Source organism: Ammospiza caudacuta, chromosome 9, assembly GCF_027887145.1.
Source record: "Ammospiza caudacuta isolate bAmmCau1 chromosome 9, bAmmCau1.pri, whole genome shotgun sequence".
Taxonomy (NCBI): Eukaryota; Metazoa; Chordata; class Aves; order Passeriformes; family Passerellidae; genus Ammospiza; species Ammospiza caudacuta.
This window is the reverse complement of record NC_080601.1, coordinates 34700118-34715461: the sequence shown is the minus strand read 5'-3', so window position 1 is coordinate 34715461 and position 15344 is coordinate 34700118. Positions and strand designations below refer to the sequence as shown.

Genomic DNA, 15344 nt, shown 5'->3' with positions numbered 1-15344 from the left:
TTTTCTTCCCCTGGGATTTTTTTATCAGTATCCCTTGAGAGCAGAGGTGACTCAAGTGTCCCGAATGCAGAGTGGTTTAAATTCTTGCAGGATGCGTTCACTGTGCATCCTGATAGGCAAAGTTCCCCTCGTTTGAAATGCAAATCTCTAATTACAGTGTCAAAAGTGACACTTTGAAGGGCAGCGTTCAACAGCTGCTAGGTCATTAGCAGTGCCTTCACAAATGAGCACCAGCTTCTTTTCCTCAGAGGTGGCACCGAAAATCTCAAGTGGAAAATCCAGGCAGACACAACTCCCAGGGCAGGGTTCAGGTTTCAGTTCTCCAGAGAGCTGCATTCAGTATTTCACTAGTTCACCTCAGAAGGGCTTTGGCAGCTCACTGGCTTGAAGCATCAAATAATTTTAGGCTGTTCTGCAAAGTTCAGAAGATTATTAAGACATTAAATGAAACTGTTAAAAGGTAAAGCTATACATGGCTTCACTGCTTTAACTTCAAGTTTTAGACCTAAATTCCCTATCCAATATTTTCCCTTCTTTAATTTCTTACCTCTCTCACCATTATTTAAAATGGAATTGTTAAAAAGACAGTAACATGTATTCCACACCTTCAGAGTGTCCAAATTAGGTACACTCTGTAATTTCTCCATCCATTATAATACTTACTATTAAACCTAAAAAAAAATTAGCAAAAATAAAAATAACAAAAAAAACCCCCAAAAAAACAACAACAAAACCCCCCCCCCAAAACAACAAAACAAAACAAAAAAAAAAAAAAAAAAAACAAAAAAACAAAAAAACAAAAAAAACAAAAAAAAAACCAAAAAAACAAACACCCAACCTGGAACAGCCCAGTGACTTAACAATTGGAGTCTCCAGATCAATTTTTCAGTATGAAATACACTTAAAAAGCAGATTAGTACTAGACTTGACTGATTTTTAAAGCTGGAGTGTGACCCCTAGGTGGTGCTGACATCCTGATATTCCACAAGGTTAAAGAATATTCCACTTTATTAAACTGTATCCTAACACATCACCCCTCAGCAGCTGCCCCCAGGAATGTGCACTGCAGTCAGCAGTTCCATTTTCTGTAAGTATTTTATTTGAACACAGTGAGTTTAAATCTGTGGCCATAAAAATAATTTGATTTACTCTTCAGTGCAGGGGCAGAGTGCACAGCCAGGTGGGGGCAGTGGAATCTGGGTAACTGGGGCCAGTCTGGATTTCAGGGAAGCATCTCTGAGAAAGAACCCTTCTGATCCATCCGTGTAAAGACAGAAAAATTCATGTTACAATGGTTTTTTTAATCAATATCCCCTGCATAACATGTAAAACTTCCACAGAAGAAACTGAGATTAGCACAAGAAAATCAGCTCAGTCTGTTCAATTTCATTCTTAGGCTACACAACCTGATTAGATTTGAAAGATTAGAGATGCTATGGCTGGATAAAGGAGAATCTGATCTCTTACATGCTGAAAAAGAATATAAATACGTGTCATGGTGCAAAGAAACTCAACCAGATATTATTTTAAGTTACCCAAACTGATTTATTGACAATTTAAATGTGACATATTTACAGCACTGTTTCTAAAATAATTTAACAATTTTCATAGATTTATAAAAGTACTGATAAATAGGAGACCCTGACAGTGACCAACCACAAATATTTCCCTATGCTACTGAACTACAACAGTAGTTCATTTCTTTTTTCATTTTTCTCTTTTCCCCCTCTTTTTGTAAGTCCCATAATGGAGCTGCTTTACCTCCACCCAATGTGTAAAATTGCCAATACCAAAATACAATAAAATGACCATGCAGTGTGAAAGCTGTACCAGAGCAAGTGATTTCAGATGTTAGACTACAGTAAAAATATTACAATGCAAAGTGTCTTCCACACAGAATGTACTTGTGAAAAAATAAGCTTTTAAAGAGCTAATGGTTTCTTTTAATAGAAATTAAAACCTACAATACTAGTACAGACATTTACAATAATTTCCAATTCTGTGCTAGTTTTCACATATATCTAAAGTCAAACAAAACCAGTAATTTACAGACACCACTGCCTTGAGACAGTGGTTAGTTAGCTTATGGATTAAAAAAAAATAAACCGAAACCAAAACAAGGTGCTGATATAATTTAAGGTTTTGAATTTCATTATATTCCATTCTTATGTGACACCAATTATTCTGTCCTGGGATCAAAAAATTGCTGTGGTAAAGCCATCCATATCTCTCAAGGAGGAAGTCAGTTTGGAAGTTGGAGAGAAGATGGACTTGCCTGATATGTATCTTAGGTTCCAGCAGACAAAGGAAGTCTCACAGAGCTGGACAACTGGGATCACAGTAAGCAGCAGCATGAGATATTTGTGGGGTTGGGATTAAAGCAAATGGGTTTTTTTTCCAAGAATGATGAAAAGTACACACCACCTAATCCAATACTTGAAATGTAAAGGTTCTCCTCGCTGGCATCACTGATGCCCCATAACACAATGCACACAAACATCAAATACTCACTTTTTTAAGAACACATATTGCACAGCAGTGGGTGCAACACCAGAACACTGGTACCCCTGGCATAAATCTTGTTTTAAAGAGCTGTTTCAAGCTATGCTATCCAGAGCAACTCCAAGCCAACGCTCAAACCCAGTAAGAATGGTCTGTGTACATCACTAACCCCAAAGTGTTTCAACAATGTGAGAGAAAACACAGGCACTTCAGATTCTTAGTGCACCAAAAGTTATAGGCCACGATTGCAGGACTAGGAACAGTTCAGTACCAATAACAACACAACTAAAGGAGCTCTTCCACTGATCAATACAGAAACAAGAACTGCTCACAAAGCACTGGGAAGGAAATCATTCTCAAAACAGTAACCAAACAATACATTTAAACATTTAAGAAAGCATAATTGCTGCAAAGCCTAATGTAACACAACATAAACCCTACTTAGTTAAAAAGATCTAAAGTGTCCGAATTCCAAAGTCCAAATTCTCTTCTCCCCCCCTCCAAAACACCAATACATGCAGTCCGTGGAAATCCAAATGTGCAAAAAGTTATAACCCACCTTTAGGAGTGCATCAAAAATAGGCTGACTATTCAAAATATTATTTTAGTGGAAATTTTACAGCACCATGACTAGAATTCCAAGGGAGTTCAGAATTCTTGTTCTGATAACAAATCAGTTGACACTGTTGATCTTAAAGAACAGAAGAAACATTTTGTGCATTTCCTGGTATCTGGAAGTCACGGAGAGAAAAAATTCTCCTATTTACCTAAAATCTTACTGTAGTTTAAGATGAAATTAAATAATCACATTTGTTGGCAACAAGTTCTCCAAAACAGAGCATTAGTTGCAAATTTAGTAAACCTGCCAGATTAGGAATTAGCAGTTGCTGGTACCTTGCTTACTTGCACAAGTACTTTTTTTTTGTTTGTTTAATGCATTTTGGGTTGGTTTTTTTTTTCCTAAACTGTGCAGTTTGGCCCCTCCCTAGTAAGTGATTTACTATCAGGCTTTGAGAAAATGCCTAAGGTCCATCTCTGACCCTCAGCTGAAAGGCAACACACACACACATTATATATACCCATGTGTGCACAGAACACACACACACATATATATAACAGCAGTGCTCCGGTTTCTATTTTTTTTTTTTTTTTTGTTCTCATTTCCTGGAATTTTCTTTGGTTCAAAGTCCGAGCAAGGAAATTAAAGGACCGAACAAATGGATCATTCTCCAAACACTTCCATCCCTACACATCACTAACTGGAAGGCTTGCATCATCCAGATCCACAAGGCCAGGATCCTGTTCCTGAGTGCCATTTTTGCTCCGGGGTTCCCAGGGACCCCGGTCAGTCACTTTGGAAGTTGATTCTCTTGGAGCGACAGCCTGGATCTTGTAGCTCCTTGGCCTGGCCTTGGTAAAAGACTCGTGAAATCCTCGTTTCTCCAAGGCAGGGGGTTTGGAGTGAGGGGCTGGGGCCACAGGGCTGCAGTGAGGGGCTGTGGAATGTGAGCTGGCTGCATGGACAGCATGGCCGGGCTCGGCAGAAGACTCGGGATGCTCCTGGAAAAAGAAGGGGATGTGTCAGGTGAAGTGGCTGATGGCACGTTGGAAAGATGCAGGTTCAGATTTCACACTCATGAAAACAAAATAAATACAAATATGGAGACAGAAAATACACAAAGCGAAGCATCAGCCACGGCAGCAGGAGGCAGGTGCTTTGTGAGGCTCTGCTTTACTGAGTGTGAGCTCACAGCAACATCAGCTGCTGCACTCAATGAGATGAAATTCTTAAATCAAGCACAGCAGCTCTGTAGACTTTAGTCCAGCAATTTAGGCTCCTCATTTTACTAAGATGTTAAATAACCGCTTGAAGATGCACACTTTAAAGGCCATTGAAAGTCACATCTTTCCAAAAGAAAAATGGATTCAGATCTATTCATATTAATCAAACACTCATATCCTGGATCCTGAAGTAGTGCACATTTTACTGTTCCCTGTTCTTGGAGCACCAAATCTTCCCAATTTCTCCCAAGAACCAAACAAAAACTTTAAGCTATCATGAGTATATAAAAATTTCCAAAGTTAATGACCTAGAAAAGAAACTGATACTTAAGCTACTCCTTCCATGCAAGTTATTGTTTTGTGTTTATTATCATTATTCTGCTGACCTTTACATAGCTATTAAAATATCTTCCACCATTTACTTACTGACAAAAACAAGTCCCCAGACTACCCAGGAATGATTTAGTTGTCTGAAGAGCAGGCATGGAATGCCATTTGGATGTCCTGGGATAGCCTGGCCTCCTGAACAGGAACAAGAAGTTCCTTGGGCTCTGCACTGCATCCATCAGTTCTGTCAGGATTTCTCAAATCCATGAGCAGTGCTGGGTTTGAAATGCTCTGATGCAAATACTGTGTAATGTTGCAGTGAACTGTGTGTGCATTAGGAGCTGCAGCTGCTGCCAATTCTGCCATCACCAGTGTTAGTCCAGGAACTAAAGGAATCTGCCAGCCCATGTGCACACACAAATCAAGGCATTTCTCAAGCACATTTGTTAGCAAAAAAAAATAAACCCCAAACCCATCACAGATGTGTGTCCAAGATGCAATTATAAATCCTAAATTAAATACTTATTTTTTTCCACTGTAGTTTTTCAAGTTTCTTTTAGAATGTTACGACATTCTCATGACATATGAATTAATAAATTTAATGAAAATGGATTTTACCAAGTACTACCATATTTCTTTTTATAAATGTTATTGGATGAACCTGTGCAACTTTTTTTTGGACTTGAGTTTGGTGTTCAATTTCACTAAAGTATTTCATATCATTTACATTGCCTTACTTCATACCTGCCTTGATATTCCACTTAAGGAAAAAAGTTTGCTTTAAGAGAACTTATGAGTCACTGGTTTACCTACTGTTATTATTATTATTAATAATTTTACTTCGCCAAATAGGACAAAAGGGATATTAGGACAAGACCTCTGAATTTTTCCTAAGCTGCCCTGAGGGATATCCAGATTTTACTACCCACACTGGCTGTAATTTCACAGTTAAGAGACTGTGCTGCTGCACTGCTCCTAAGGTGCCCTGCTTTGAACAGGGTACTGATTATACATTATTATATAATGCTTCTATGTTTGAACTAATCATTTCATGCAGAGATCTCATAAGCCATGCAGATCAGGCTACTTTAGAGCCTTCCAAATCCTAGAGTTACAACGTGCATGTTCTGTGTGCACTCATCTGTATTAGTTTGTGGGCAGCTTCCATTTAATCTCACTTTGGCGCAGTTTCAAAACAAATGTAAATTAAAATGGAAATATGAACTCTCATGCAAATTAGCTTTAGTGCTTTCCTATTAAAGTGACATCACTTATAGTTAAATATTTACTGTGCTTTGATGTATAAGCAGCAGTTTTGGTGTTTTTCATTTCCAATCATTTTAAAAGCAAGAAAAAACAGTGCAAACCTGCGAGTGAACGATATTATTGATGAGTTAGTTTTCAGTAATGGTAATGACAACAGGTAGCATTATTTTTTAGTTTGTTTTATAGTGCAAATTAGTGTCTAGTCCTAGCCCTCTGTTAAGAAGGCAAGTTTCCATGAGAGCCCACATACGTGCTGCATTCACCAGTTCTTGATGTATACCTCTGTATACAAGGATTCGACAGCCTTCTGGCCTGCCGCATCTGGAACACAGTGCAAAGCTAAGATTAGAGTCACCTGGACTTGGGAGAGAGGACAACACAGGGAACAAGAAGTGATGCAGACAGTCATAGCTACATTGCTCAGTTAGCCCCACACAAAAAGAAAACCACAGGGAAAAAAGCATACGGAAAGAAAAGTTACCTGCGTGACTTCATTGCCCCCACAAAGAGAAAATTTTTATCAGGAAGTTTTAAATAAAAGCATGAAGCAGCTACCAAAAATTGGTTGGGAGCTTAGGCTGAAGGGAGCTTAGCTTACCAGAAATATGGTATCAATGCAAATTTGTAGTCAAAAGACAGGTTTGAATTACTAGATTTCAGATTATGGGGGTAATGATGTATCCAGTTTATTACAAAACATCCCAGAGACAGAAAATGAAAAACACAGCATGCAATACCTGAGCTGTGAAGTATTCCTGGTGCTACATCTGGGCATACTTGGAGACACTGTGACACCAGAGTAACTCCCACTACTTTCCACAAGTTAATGACCTTTGTGCTAAACAACTAATAAAGTTGAAATGCTAGTAGATATGAAATGCTGGCATCCATGTGGCTTCAGAAATATTAACACTTGCCACAGTGCCCCAGTTCAGAACTACAAGATGCTGTTCTCACTGCATTTTCAACAGCAAGAACTAATTTGTGTGAGCACAGATCTCTTAGCTTAAATTTATATACAATAAACTATCAGCAATAGAGAATGACAATTTAGCAGTGAGAGTTGTTACAAAGAAATTAGGATATTGTCATTGGATTGCAAAACACAGCAATTAGCAGAAACACCTCACAGGAATTAGAAAGTTTTAATTTAACTCCCAAAGTAGTAATAGTGACAGATCATACTGGACTTCTCCAGGTTAGCACTACATTATCTACATGTTCAAGACAAACAATGCACAGAAAGTCACAGGTAGGACTAAAAAAAGTGCTCCATTAAAACCACAAAGTATTTGATGTTTGAAAGTTCATGCAAAGAGGCCACGTTACTACAGGACAGGAGAGAGGGAAGGCAGAAGGAAGAGGCAGGAGTGAGTGGCACAAGTGAACAGGAGCTCGTGGCAGCCCCTCTGAGGCGCAGGGTGACGTACGGAAGCCGCCGATCTGCCCGGTCCCCGCTGCGCCACGATGGCCCCAGAAATGGCCTTGATCCAGCTGTGCATGTCCTCGGGGCTGTCTGCCTGCAGCCAACAACAACACCATGGTCAACAGCAGCCCCAGCCTGCCCACTGCCCCACCACCTGCAGCACAAGCTGACCCTGCTGCTCAGTGTGCCACTGAAACACAGGGGGACCTCATTTCTTACAGGCAGACTGTCACGGACATCTTATATGAAAAATCCTTTCCTTAGGATTTTTCCTCCTGAGAAGCTGGGAGGCCTCAGGAACAAAATGTAAACAATGGTTATCTGCTGCTGTGGAATGCAACAGGTGGGTCTTTGGCTGGCCCACATTGGTTGTTTCTAATTAAAGGCCAATCGCAGTCAGCTGGCTTGGACTCTCTGTCCGAGCCACAAGCCTTTGTTATCATTCTTTCTTTTTCTATTCTTAGCTAGCCTTCTGATGAAATATTTTCTTCTATTCTTTTAGTACAGTTTTAATATAATATATATAATAAAATAATAAATCAGGCTTTTGAAACATGGAGTCAGATCCTCATCTGTTCCCTCATCCTCAGACCCCTGCGAACATGGTCATAGCAGACTTTATTTCTTAACCCAGACATTTCTTACTCTGAACTTATAAAATGCATACCACTATATAAAGCAGTAAAAATACCCTGAAGATCACACTCCCCCTGAAAATCATGCCATGGTCAAAGTGAAGAAATGCTGCTATTTCACTTTTAAAGTGTATTTAACTCTGGCAGTCTCTTAGGTTTGCCCAAAGTTTAAAAAAAGAAATTACCTGCACATAAAAGGTTCGAGAAGTTGTTACAATTTCAAAGAGATTGTCTCTCATCATTATATCACTGCAAATGAAATACAAAAATAGTTCAAAAGCAAGTACAACTTTCCCACTGTATTTTAACAAGACTGTAGAACTGGCAGAGAATCAGAGCATTTGCTGTCTGACTTTTGCATTTCTTTATCACTCTATTTTTTTTACTGATTTTTTTACTAATTTTAGCCCCAAGACTTTAGTTTACCAGTGGCACATGTGCTACTATATGTATTTTTAATTGGAACATTTAAAATCATATAACATTAAGTCAAATATATTTATCATACATTTTTAATCAGAACATTCTAAATCATGTTAAAAAATATCATTCTAGTCAAATTTATGTAAGTAGTCTGCTAAAGAAGAAACAGAAAAATCAGTATCTCTCAAGTGCTACAAAAGCAATTATTCTTTAGTATATTGCCATTTGGTAGGAGGGAAACAGCAGGGTGAAGAGTGCTTTCAGCCAGATTCATCCACCCAACATGAGTTAATGTCCTCTAAAGTTTTAGAGATTATGGAAGCAGAGTACAGACTCCTGAAATTGCTGCCTCAGACCAGACAGCACCCACACATCTCTAAGTCTTGGTTCCATGACAGTCCCTTGTTCTGCCCTTGTGCCAAGTTTGCAAATTTGAAACACATTAATACAGAACCCTCAAAAAACCCATTTAATGCACAAAACAATGTGCTGTCCCATAAAGAAAGAACACCCCACATGCACACATCAAGTGAAGTTATTGAACAGTTCTCCAAGGAGCAGCCTGGCCATGACCAAGCAGGGAATTCCATCCCTTGTAATGATATCAGTGATTCCCTCCTCACCTCTGTTTGCATTCCTGAACTTTATGGACCTCCTTAAGTGGTATAACCCTGAGAGGTTCCTTTTCCTGAAAAAAGAAATGTTTTAGTACAGTGTATCTAAGAACTAGAACAGAGAGCCAGAGGCCAGGACAGCAGCAGTCTTACAAAAATAAGACTTTCAAGGCAGTCACTATGAAAAAAATGGTGTCAACCAAAATTTCATTTGCTTTTGTAAGTATTAAACCAACCATGGCACTTGCAATGAAGAGAAGAACAAATCAAGAAGCAAAACCTCCCAAAACATTAATTCCATTCTATAATGAAAACAACCCTGCTGTCCTCTCCCCCTAAGCAGATCAGATAACTGACCCTGGCCTCAAGCAGCTCATTTCATTAAAATTTTGATTGCATTAACCTGCTATGAAATGCTACCATAGAAGAGGCTATGTTAATTGGACTAAGTAAGATTAACTGTACCCTATACTTAATACAAGTAAAAGTACTACAAGGAAACCAGCCCTTAACACCTGTAAAAGAACAAGTACTCTCAAAGCATTCAGAAATTCTGTTACCATAATAAAAATAAGTGTTAAAGTTTCACACAACAGGAAAAAAGAACTTTCAAAGAGAAACACTTTCACTTCTCCCATGACAACATAATATCACACACACTATTATTTTCTAGTGGCTGTTGCAGTAAACTACACACAAACAACAACTTATTTTACCTCCTACTGTGATTTCTTTAAACCAAGTTACAATGGATTGCTTCACTTGCCTACCACTTCCACATAAAACAAAAGCTTTCAGCTCTGCAATGACTTCCCCTACAATTCCTGTAATAGACACTTAGGAGATTTATGCTGAGCAAGCAGCAACATCACCCAAATGTAACCATGCCCCAAGAGCAGTTCCCTTTAGATCAGTTTGTTCTTTAGCAGATCAAATGTAGGAAGATTTAAACCCAATGTTTTCAGTTATTGTGCTCCTTGTATCTCTTCTCTGCTGTTCTTAGATTCAATCATCCATTAAAATGCATTTTCAAATACATCAACTGTAAAGACCATCTCTTGGAGGGAAAAGCCCAGCTCAGAAATGATCATTTTCTGAGTCTCATATTGCCTGTATTCCACTCTGCTCCTGTGGAGTGGCACAGGCTCAAGGAACACAATTAAACACTGAAAGTGAGAGAATTTCTACCATCCTTCTATTCCACTCTCCCACAGCACAATTCTTCACTGGGTTAGAGCTTGTTTGTGAGCAATCTGAGCTCACATTTGTTTTTTAAATAAAAATAGAGGGTTTCTTACAGGCAGTGAGTCAGAATTTTTCTGCTGACAGCTAAACAAAGATAATGATGCAAGATCAAACCCCTGCTACTGCTGCAGACGCCCTCATTAGAAATGAAATCAAATTTAACTTCAGAAACAGCCTGAAATTTGGGTTCTTGACATTTTACATCTTATGTTTGGCCTGTAAACTCAATTCTCCTTAATTTACAATACTCTACAACTCAGGTTTCATTCCTTAGGTACAGATTTTCTTACATTTAGACTGTTTTCCCTAAAAAGGAATCCCACACTTTACTGTCTTCATAACCAGCCATTTAATCTTTAAATGAAGCCTGAAGGCACTTAACATCTGGTCAAAATCAGCCAAAAACGTAGAGTGACAGGGGAAGAAAGGTCATGAAGCTAAAAGAAACTCTGCAAATGTTGCTGTTGAACAGAAAATCAAGAGGTTTTTGTCCATCTTGGCTGCCCTGGTGAAACAAATGTGGGGGAAGATCCCATTATCTGGATGATAAAGCATAATTCTAACTTTATTTAAAGAATTGCAAGATTAGTTTTGTCTTTCTTACAGTGATCAGCTATTTCAACAACACAATTAATTTTATAAGAGTGTAAAATGACAAAGTACTAATATAAGAATCAGGGTGACTGCAGAGTAGATTTTATTATTGTTCTTCAGTGCCCTACAGGAAGGTTCCCAAACAGATTGAACAGTTGCCCCATTAATTTCTTTTGGTTCTTCCCAGTCATTAAAAGGTTTTACAGTACAGACTCAAGAGCTGCAGGAGCAGCAGAGCACATTTCTCAAACACAAGCATATTCCTTGCAACTCTCACTGGAGAATAACACAGAATTGGAAACTTACCAGTTCAGACTTGAAATATCCTATTGTGTTTTCATCTAATTGAAAGTATCTTCTCTTCCAGTTCTTCATCTGTTAAGGGAAAACAATAAATATTTATTTATTTTACATATAAAATAAAATAGACTTACAGGTAATGTATTATGAATATATTAAATTATATTTACCATTCTAGTTGTTATAGTACATGATATTTTGTAATTCCTATTTATTCATAACTATTAATTTTGAATAATGTTTTCATTATAGTTTATTATAATAACAACTTCTGCATCTTTAGTGTCCCCAAAATAATTATGGATGACTTTGCCCAATTAGTAATTTTTTTTGAAAAAATTTAGAAAATAGTAGCTTTAAGAATTTTAAGATTTATTCAAACTGTAGAAACTCAGCAGCAGAACTATTCTATAGGAAAAATTGGAAGACAATACATCACAGGTTTCCAGTTTATTTTTAACTAAAAAAGGGATGTCACAAAAGAAAGCTTCATAATCCAAGATAAAAAGAGTCTGAGAACTCAAAGATGTGTATCTTGCTTAATCTGAACTATCTGTTCCTTCTAGCAAGACATCACATGAACAGCTCCACTTGTGTTAATCAGTCTGATAAGATGCACAATTCTTCCTCTGAACTGAAAAATCAGCTTTTTTTGACTGATTTAAAAAGCAGGCACTGAACTTCTGTCCCAATTTAGATGTTTTTAGTAAGCAAAATAAGGATCTCTACAGAATGTAGAACAGAATTCCCAGCTGCATGCACCAACCATCACATGGAAGTCTGGGCACACACTTTGCCTCTCTAAAATATCCTCAACAACATAACACTAAAGAAAGTCATGAAAAGAAGAAACACAGATAAAAATTAAGTGCTACTAGAGGATAAATTTTATCTTTAATTAATCCTTATTACTCTCAGTAGTAATAAAATCACTGTCAATTTTATTTTGTTTTAATAATACTTACCACTGCTCCTTGTTTGACACAGTAACCAGCTTTGATAATGGCATTATCTGGGGGATGCTTAGCAGCAAAATAAGGAAGGTGACTTTGTGACCTCTTCAAATAATTCCTGTCAGCCCCTTCACTGCCCTCACTGACTTCTTCTTTCTAGAAAAAACACAGGAAAGTTCAGAATACTCTCAAGTTTTTTTATTTTTCTAAAGGTGAAGGAATAGCTATAGTAGTTACAATAGGAAATAACTTTATCATCCCATGCTCACAAATCTCATTTCCAATCTGAAAGAACAAAATATTTTAGCTGATTTCCAGAGACAACTGAGTTCCCCAAGGGCTGAATCCTTGTAAGCTGCCCTTAGAAACTAAACCAAGAATGTGCTCAGTACTTTGAAATGATATTGACAAACAACCAGTAAAAAAAATGGTACAGATTTAAACTAATGCATGTATTTAGTAACATGGGCAAAACACTAGAGGTGGCTACAGCAAACAAAAAGTTATTTCTAGGACTACAAGACATCAGAATTCACCAAAATTTTAAAGCATTTTGGGAGCATATATATAATTTATGTGATATTCATCTAATCTGTAACTATTTTCATCTCAGAAAACTTTCAGCAACAGATTTAGTTCTATCTTTAGCACTGTACAGATTCTACTTCCATAAGCTTGTTCAGCCTCTCAACCTTTTTTCCCCACTTTTCCTTACAATTTTTTTCCCCTTTTTTCTGTTAAAGGGGGAGAACTTCATCACTGTTAACACCAACTATTAATTTTATGCAGACAAAAATATTATTATTATACTAACAGGTATGTGTGAGCAAAAAAAAAAAATCAGTACTCAAGCAAATCTTTAAAATCTTTATATAAAGGGAATAAAATCCTGAGAACCTCCACTGAGTATGAATAAAGGTATATATAAAAGTACAGCTTTTGTGTAAAATAATAACCCACTTGTCTGGAGGGTATTACCTGGGTGGGTGTAATGATGGGAACACCACCAACAATTTCTGTCCTGTAAGAGACTTGTTTCTTTCCACCTGGGCTTTCAGCTTGACGATTTGCATTTTCCATTTGGCAGAGAGGATCAGACTGCTTTGGTACCTGCAGTTGGAATGTGAGAATTGACATGAGTTTCATGAAAAAAAAAAAGCCCTGAGCATTACTCAAGAATTTTGAGGCATTTTCAGCAGGATTTAACAAATGGTCACTAACTGTAAAAGGCTACAAATGTCTTACACAAAAATTTGTTGTAATGACTGTGCTTTAGTGGTCCAGAGGAAAGTGGTGCCAATAAAGACATTTCAGGGGATGAAATCAGTTGCAAGCTTTGCCATAAAGTGCATCGCTTAATCTTCACAAAGCACTGAGAACTGGTTCTTTATTTTTCAGCTGCTTTCAGTTTTAGTGAGAAAGTGGAGACGCCCCAGTGCCTGCAGAGGCAGCACAGCAAGGCCATAAACACTGGGGCTTTGGTCACACAGGGTGTCTGACCAGTGTGACATTTGTCCTCACATGTACTTGGCATGAAGATTGTTACTGCCCCCATTAACCATAGATATATTGCTAAATTCTGGCCAAAGTGACCCTGCCTACCTAACTATCAGTTACTATTAGATAATTCTCTCAAATGTGGAACTAAGCCATCAAAACTCCACAGGAATCTGATTTCCCTGTGTTTTGATCTAAAAAGTTTACTCAGTTTTCTTAGTAAACTTGTTTAACCTAAGAAATGCAGTGACTAGTTGATTTCTAATGAAAAAGAAATCTCTCCTTCAATTCTTTTCCTTCTCCTTCAATCTCTCCTTCACCTCTAATGTTAATATAGCACATCTGAAGTGACTTCAACAAGAGGAGATCAAGTCTCACACCCAAATACCCCACCCAGCAACCTACTGGGTATTTACAGAGGACATCCAAACTCCTTCAGAAAGGACACACAAATTGTCCATCCAAGACTGTGACACATTCAAAACATGGAACTGAACTGATCCAGACAAGAAAGCAAAGCCACTTTATAGTCTGTGATTCAAGTTCCTGTGCCCAGGAGTGCTCATTTTACAAAATGCAGCCTGCAGGGAAGTACAGACAGTGCTGAGAGCAGATGTCAGCCTAGGACAGTGTCCTGCTGGCCACCCCTCTGCCAGGGTGCCATCCCCAGCCAAGCCCAGCACTGAAGGATAGCTCACTCATGAGCCTCAGCCTTTGAAAAGCAGGGTTTGTAGCTACAGCTTTGTGGGGAAGTGCTTCAGCTGTCACAAACTCCCACTGAAAATGCTGCGGCCCAAGCCCACGGCCACCTCCTCACACAAAGGCATTTTCAAACAGCACTCAAAACTGGGTACACAGTGTGCCAGGCTGCAGAGGTTCACAGCCATTCTGATATTATCAGCACTCAAGAGGACTAAAACATGCAATGAATCTTGGAGGATTGCAATCTGCAGCAAGTAATGCTCATATTAAAATAATTGAGTGATCTTAATTATTTGATTCAATAATTGGATGTACTTAATACTGTACTCGAGCTGTTCAAAGGCTTGTTCCTTCAAAGACAAAATACTGATGATTTCACCAGCCATTTCAAATGCAAGATAAACAGATGATAAACGGCATTCACTCTAAATTGATGCAATCATTTATTTATTTATTCATTTAATTTCTTCAACTGGGAACAGCTCAGGCCTGGTTGTGGTGCATCCTCTTTATGAAAAGCCCAGGTGAGAAGGCTTTGTGTTTCTGTGTTTTTTTAATTTATTATTAGTAGTATCATTTTTATAACTCCAAAGAATGGACTGCATTAAAACAGTGCAAAGAACTCATGTAAACATCCCTAGATAACCCAAAAATGAGAAAGTCACTGACAACAGACACAAAAGTGCGCACCCATGCTCAGAACCCCTTCTTTGTCAGAGTGTGTTCTCAGAAGCATTCACTGTCATCACTTCCCCAAAACTGGAGAATATAAAACCATAACTTCTGCCTCCTGAAAAGACTGAGATAACACGTGGGGGTTTCTATCACGAGATAAAAACTTGTCCTGGTACAATCCAGAGAAGTAATTTAACATTTACCAGAAGGACCAGCAAGGTTTCTTTGCATGGATGTTACTCAAAATCAGGAGAGAGCCTTTGGAGCTTGATCAAATATTTTAGTGATACTTTAAGAAATAACAACTTTTGACAGCAGGTAAAAGTATGTGTGTCTTTTTATTGCTTGCTAGTGTCTTCTGGATATTTCAAATAATATTAATGCACAGTTAATTTTAAATTAT

The 15344-nt window shown here is 38.0% G+C and overlaps 1 protein-coding gene across 6 annotated transcripts in view; it reads right to left on the bottom strand.

Annotated features, from left to right (window-relative positions):
- Positions 1-1521: 1521 nt before the first annotated feature.
- Positions 1522-15344, bottom strand: part of PLEKHA1 (pleckstrin homology domain containing A1) — a 31364-nt gene continuing 17541 nt past the window's right edge. For 3 of the 6 annotated variants that reach the window (XM_058810399.1, XM_058810401.1, XM_058810400.1), the window contains exons 6-12: positions 13046-13177; positions 12080-12223; positions 11121-11189; positions 8985-9049; positions 8124-8187; positions 7308-7397; positions 1522-4062 (exon numbers count right to left, since the gene is read on the bottom strand). In XM_058810399.1, the coding sequence (XP_058666382.1) occupies positions 3748-4062; positions 7308-7397; positions 8124-8187; positions 8985-9049; positions 11121-11189; positions 12080-12223; positions 13046-13177 (879 nt within the window). In that variant the 3' untranslated portion in view covers positions 1522-3747. Of the gene's footprint in view, positions 4063-6157; positions 6233-7307; positions 7398-8123; positions 8188-8984; positions 9050-11120; positions 11190-12079; positions 12224-13045; positions 13178-15344 lie in introns of all 6 variants that reach the window. The other 3 variants (XM_058810402.1, XM_058810403.1, XM_058810404.1) reach the window with 2 other exon arrangements.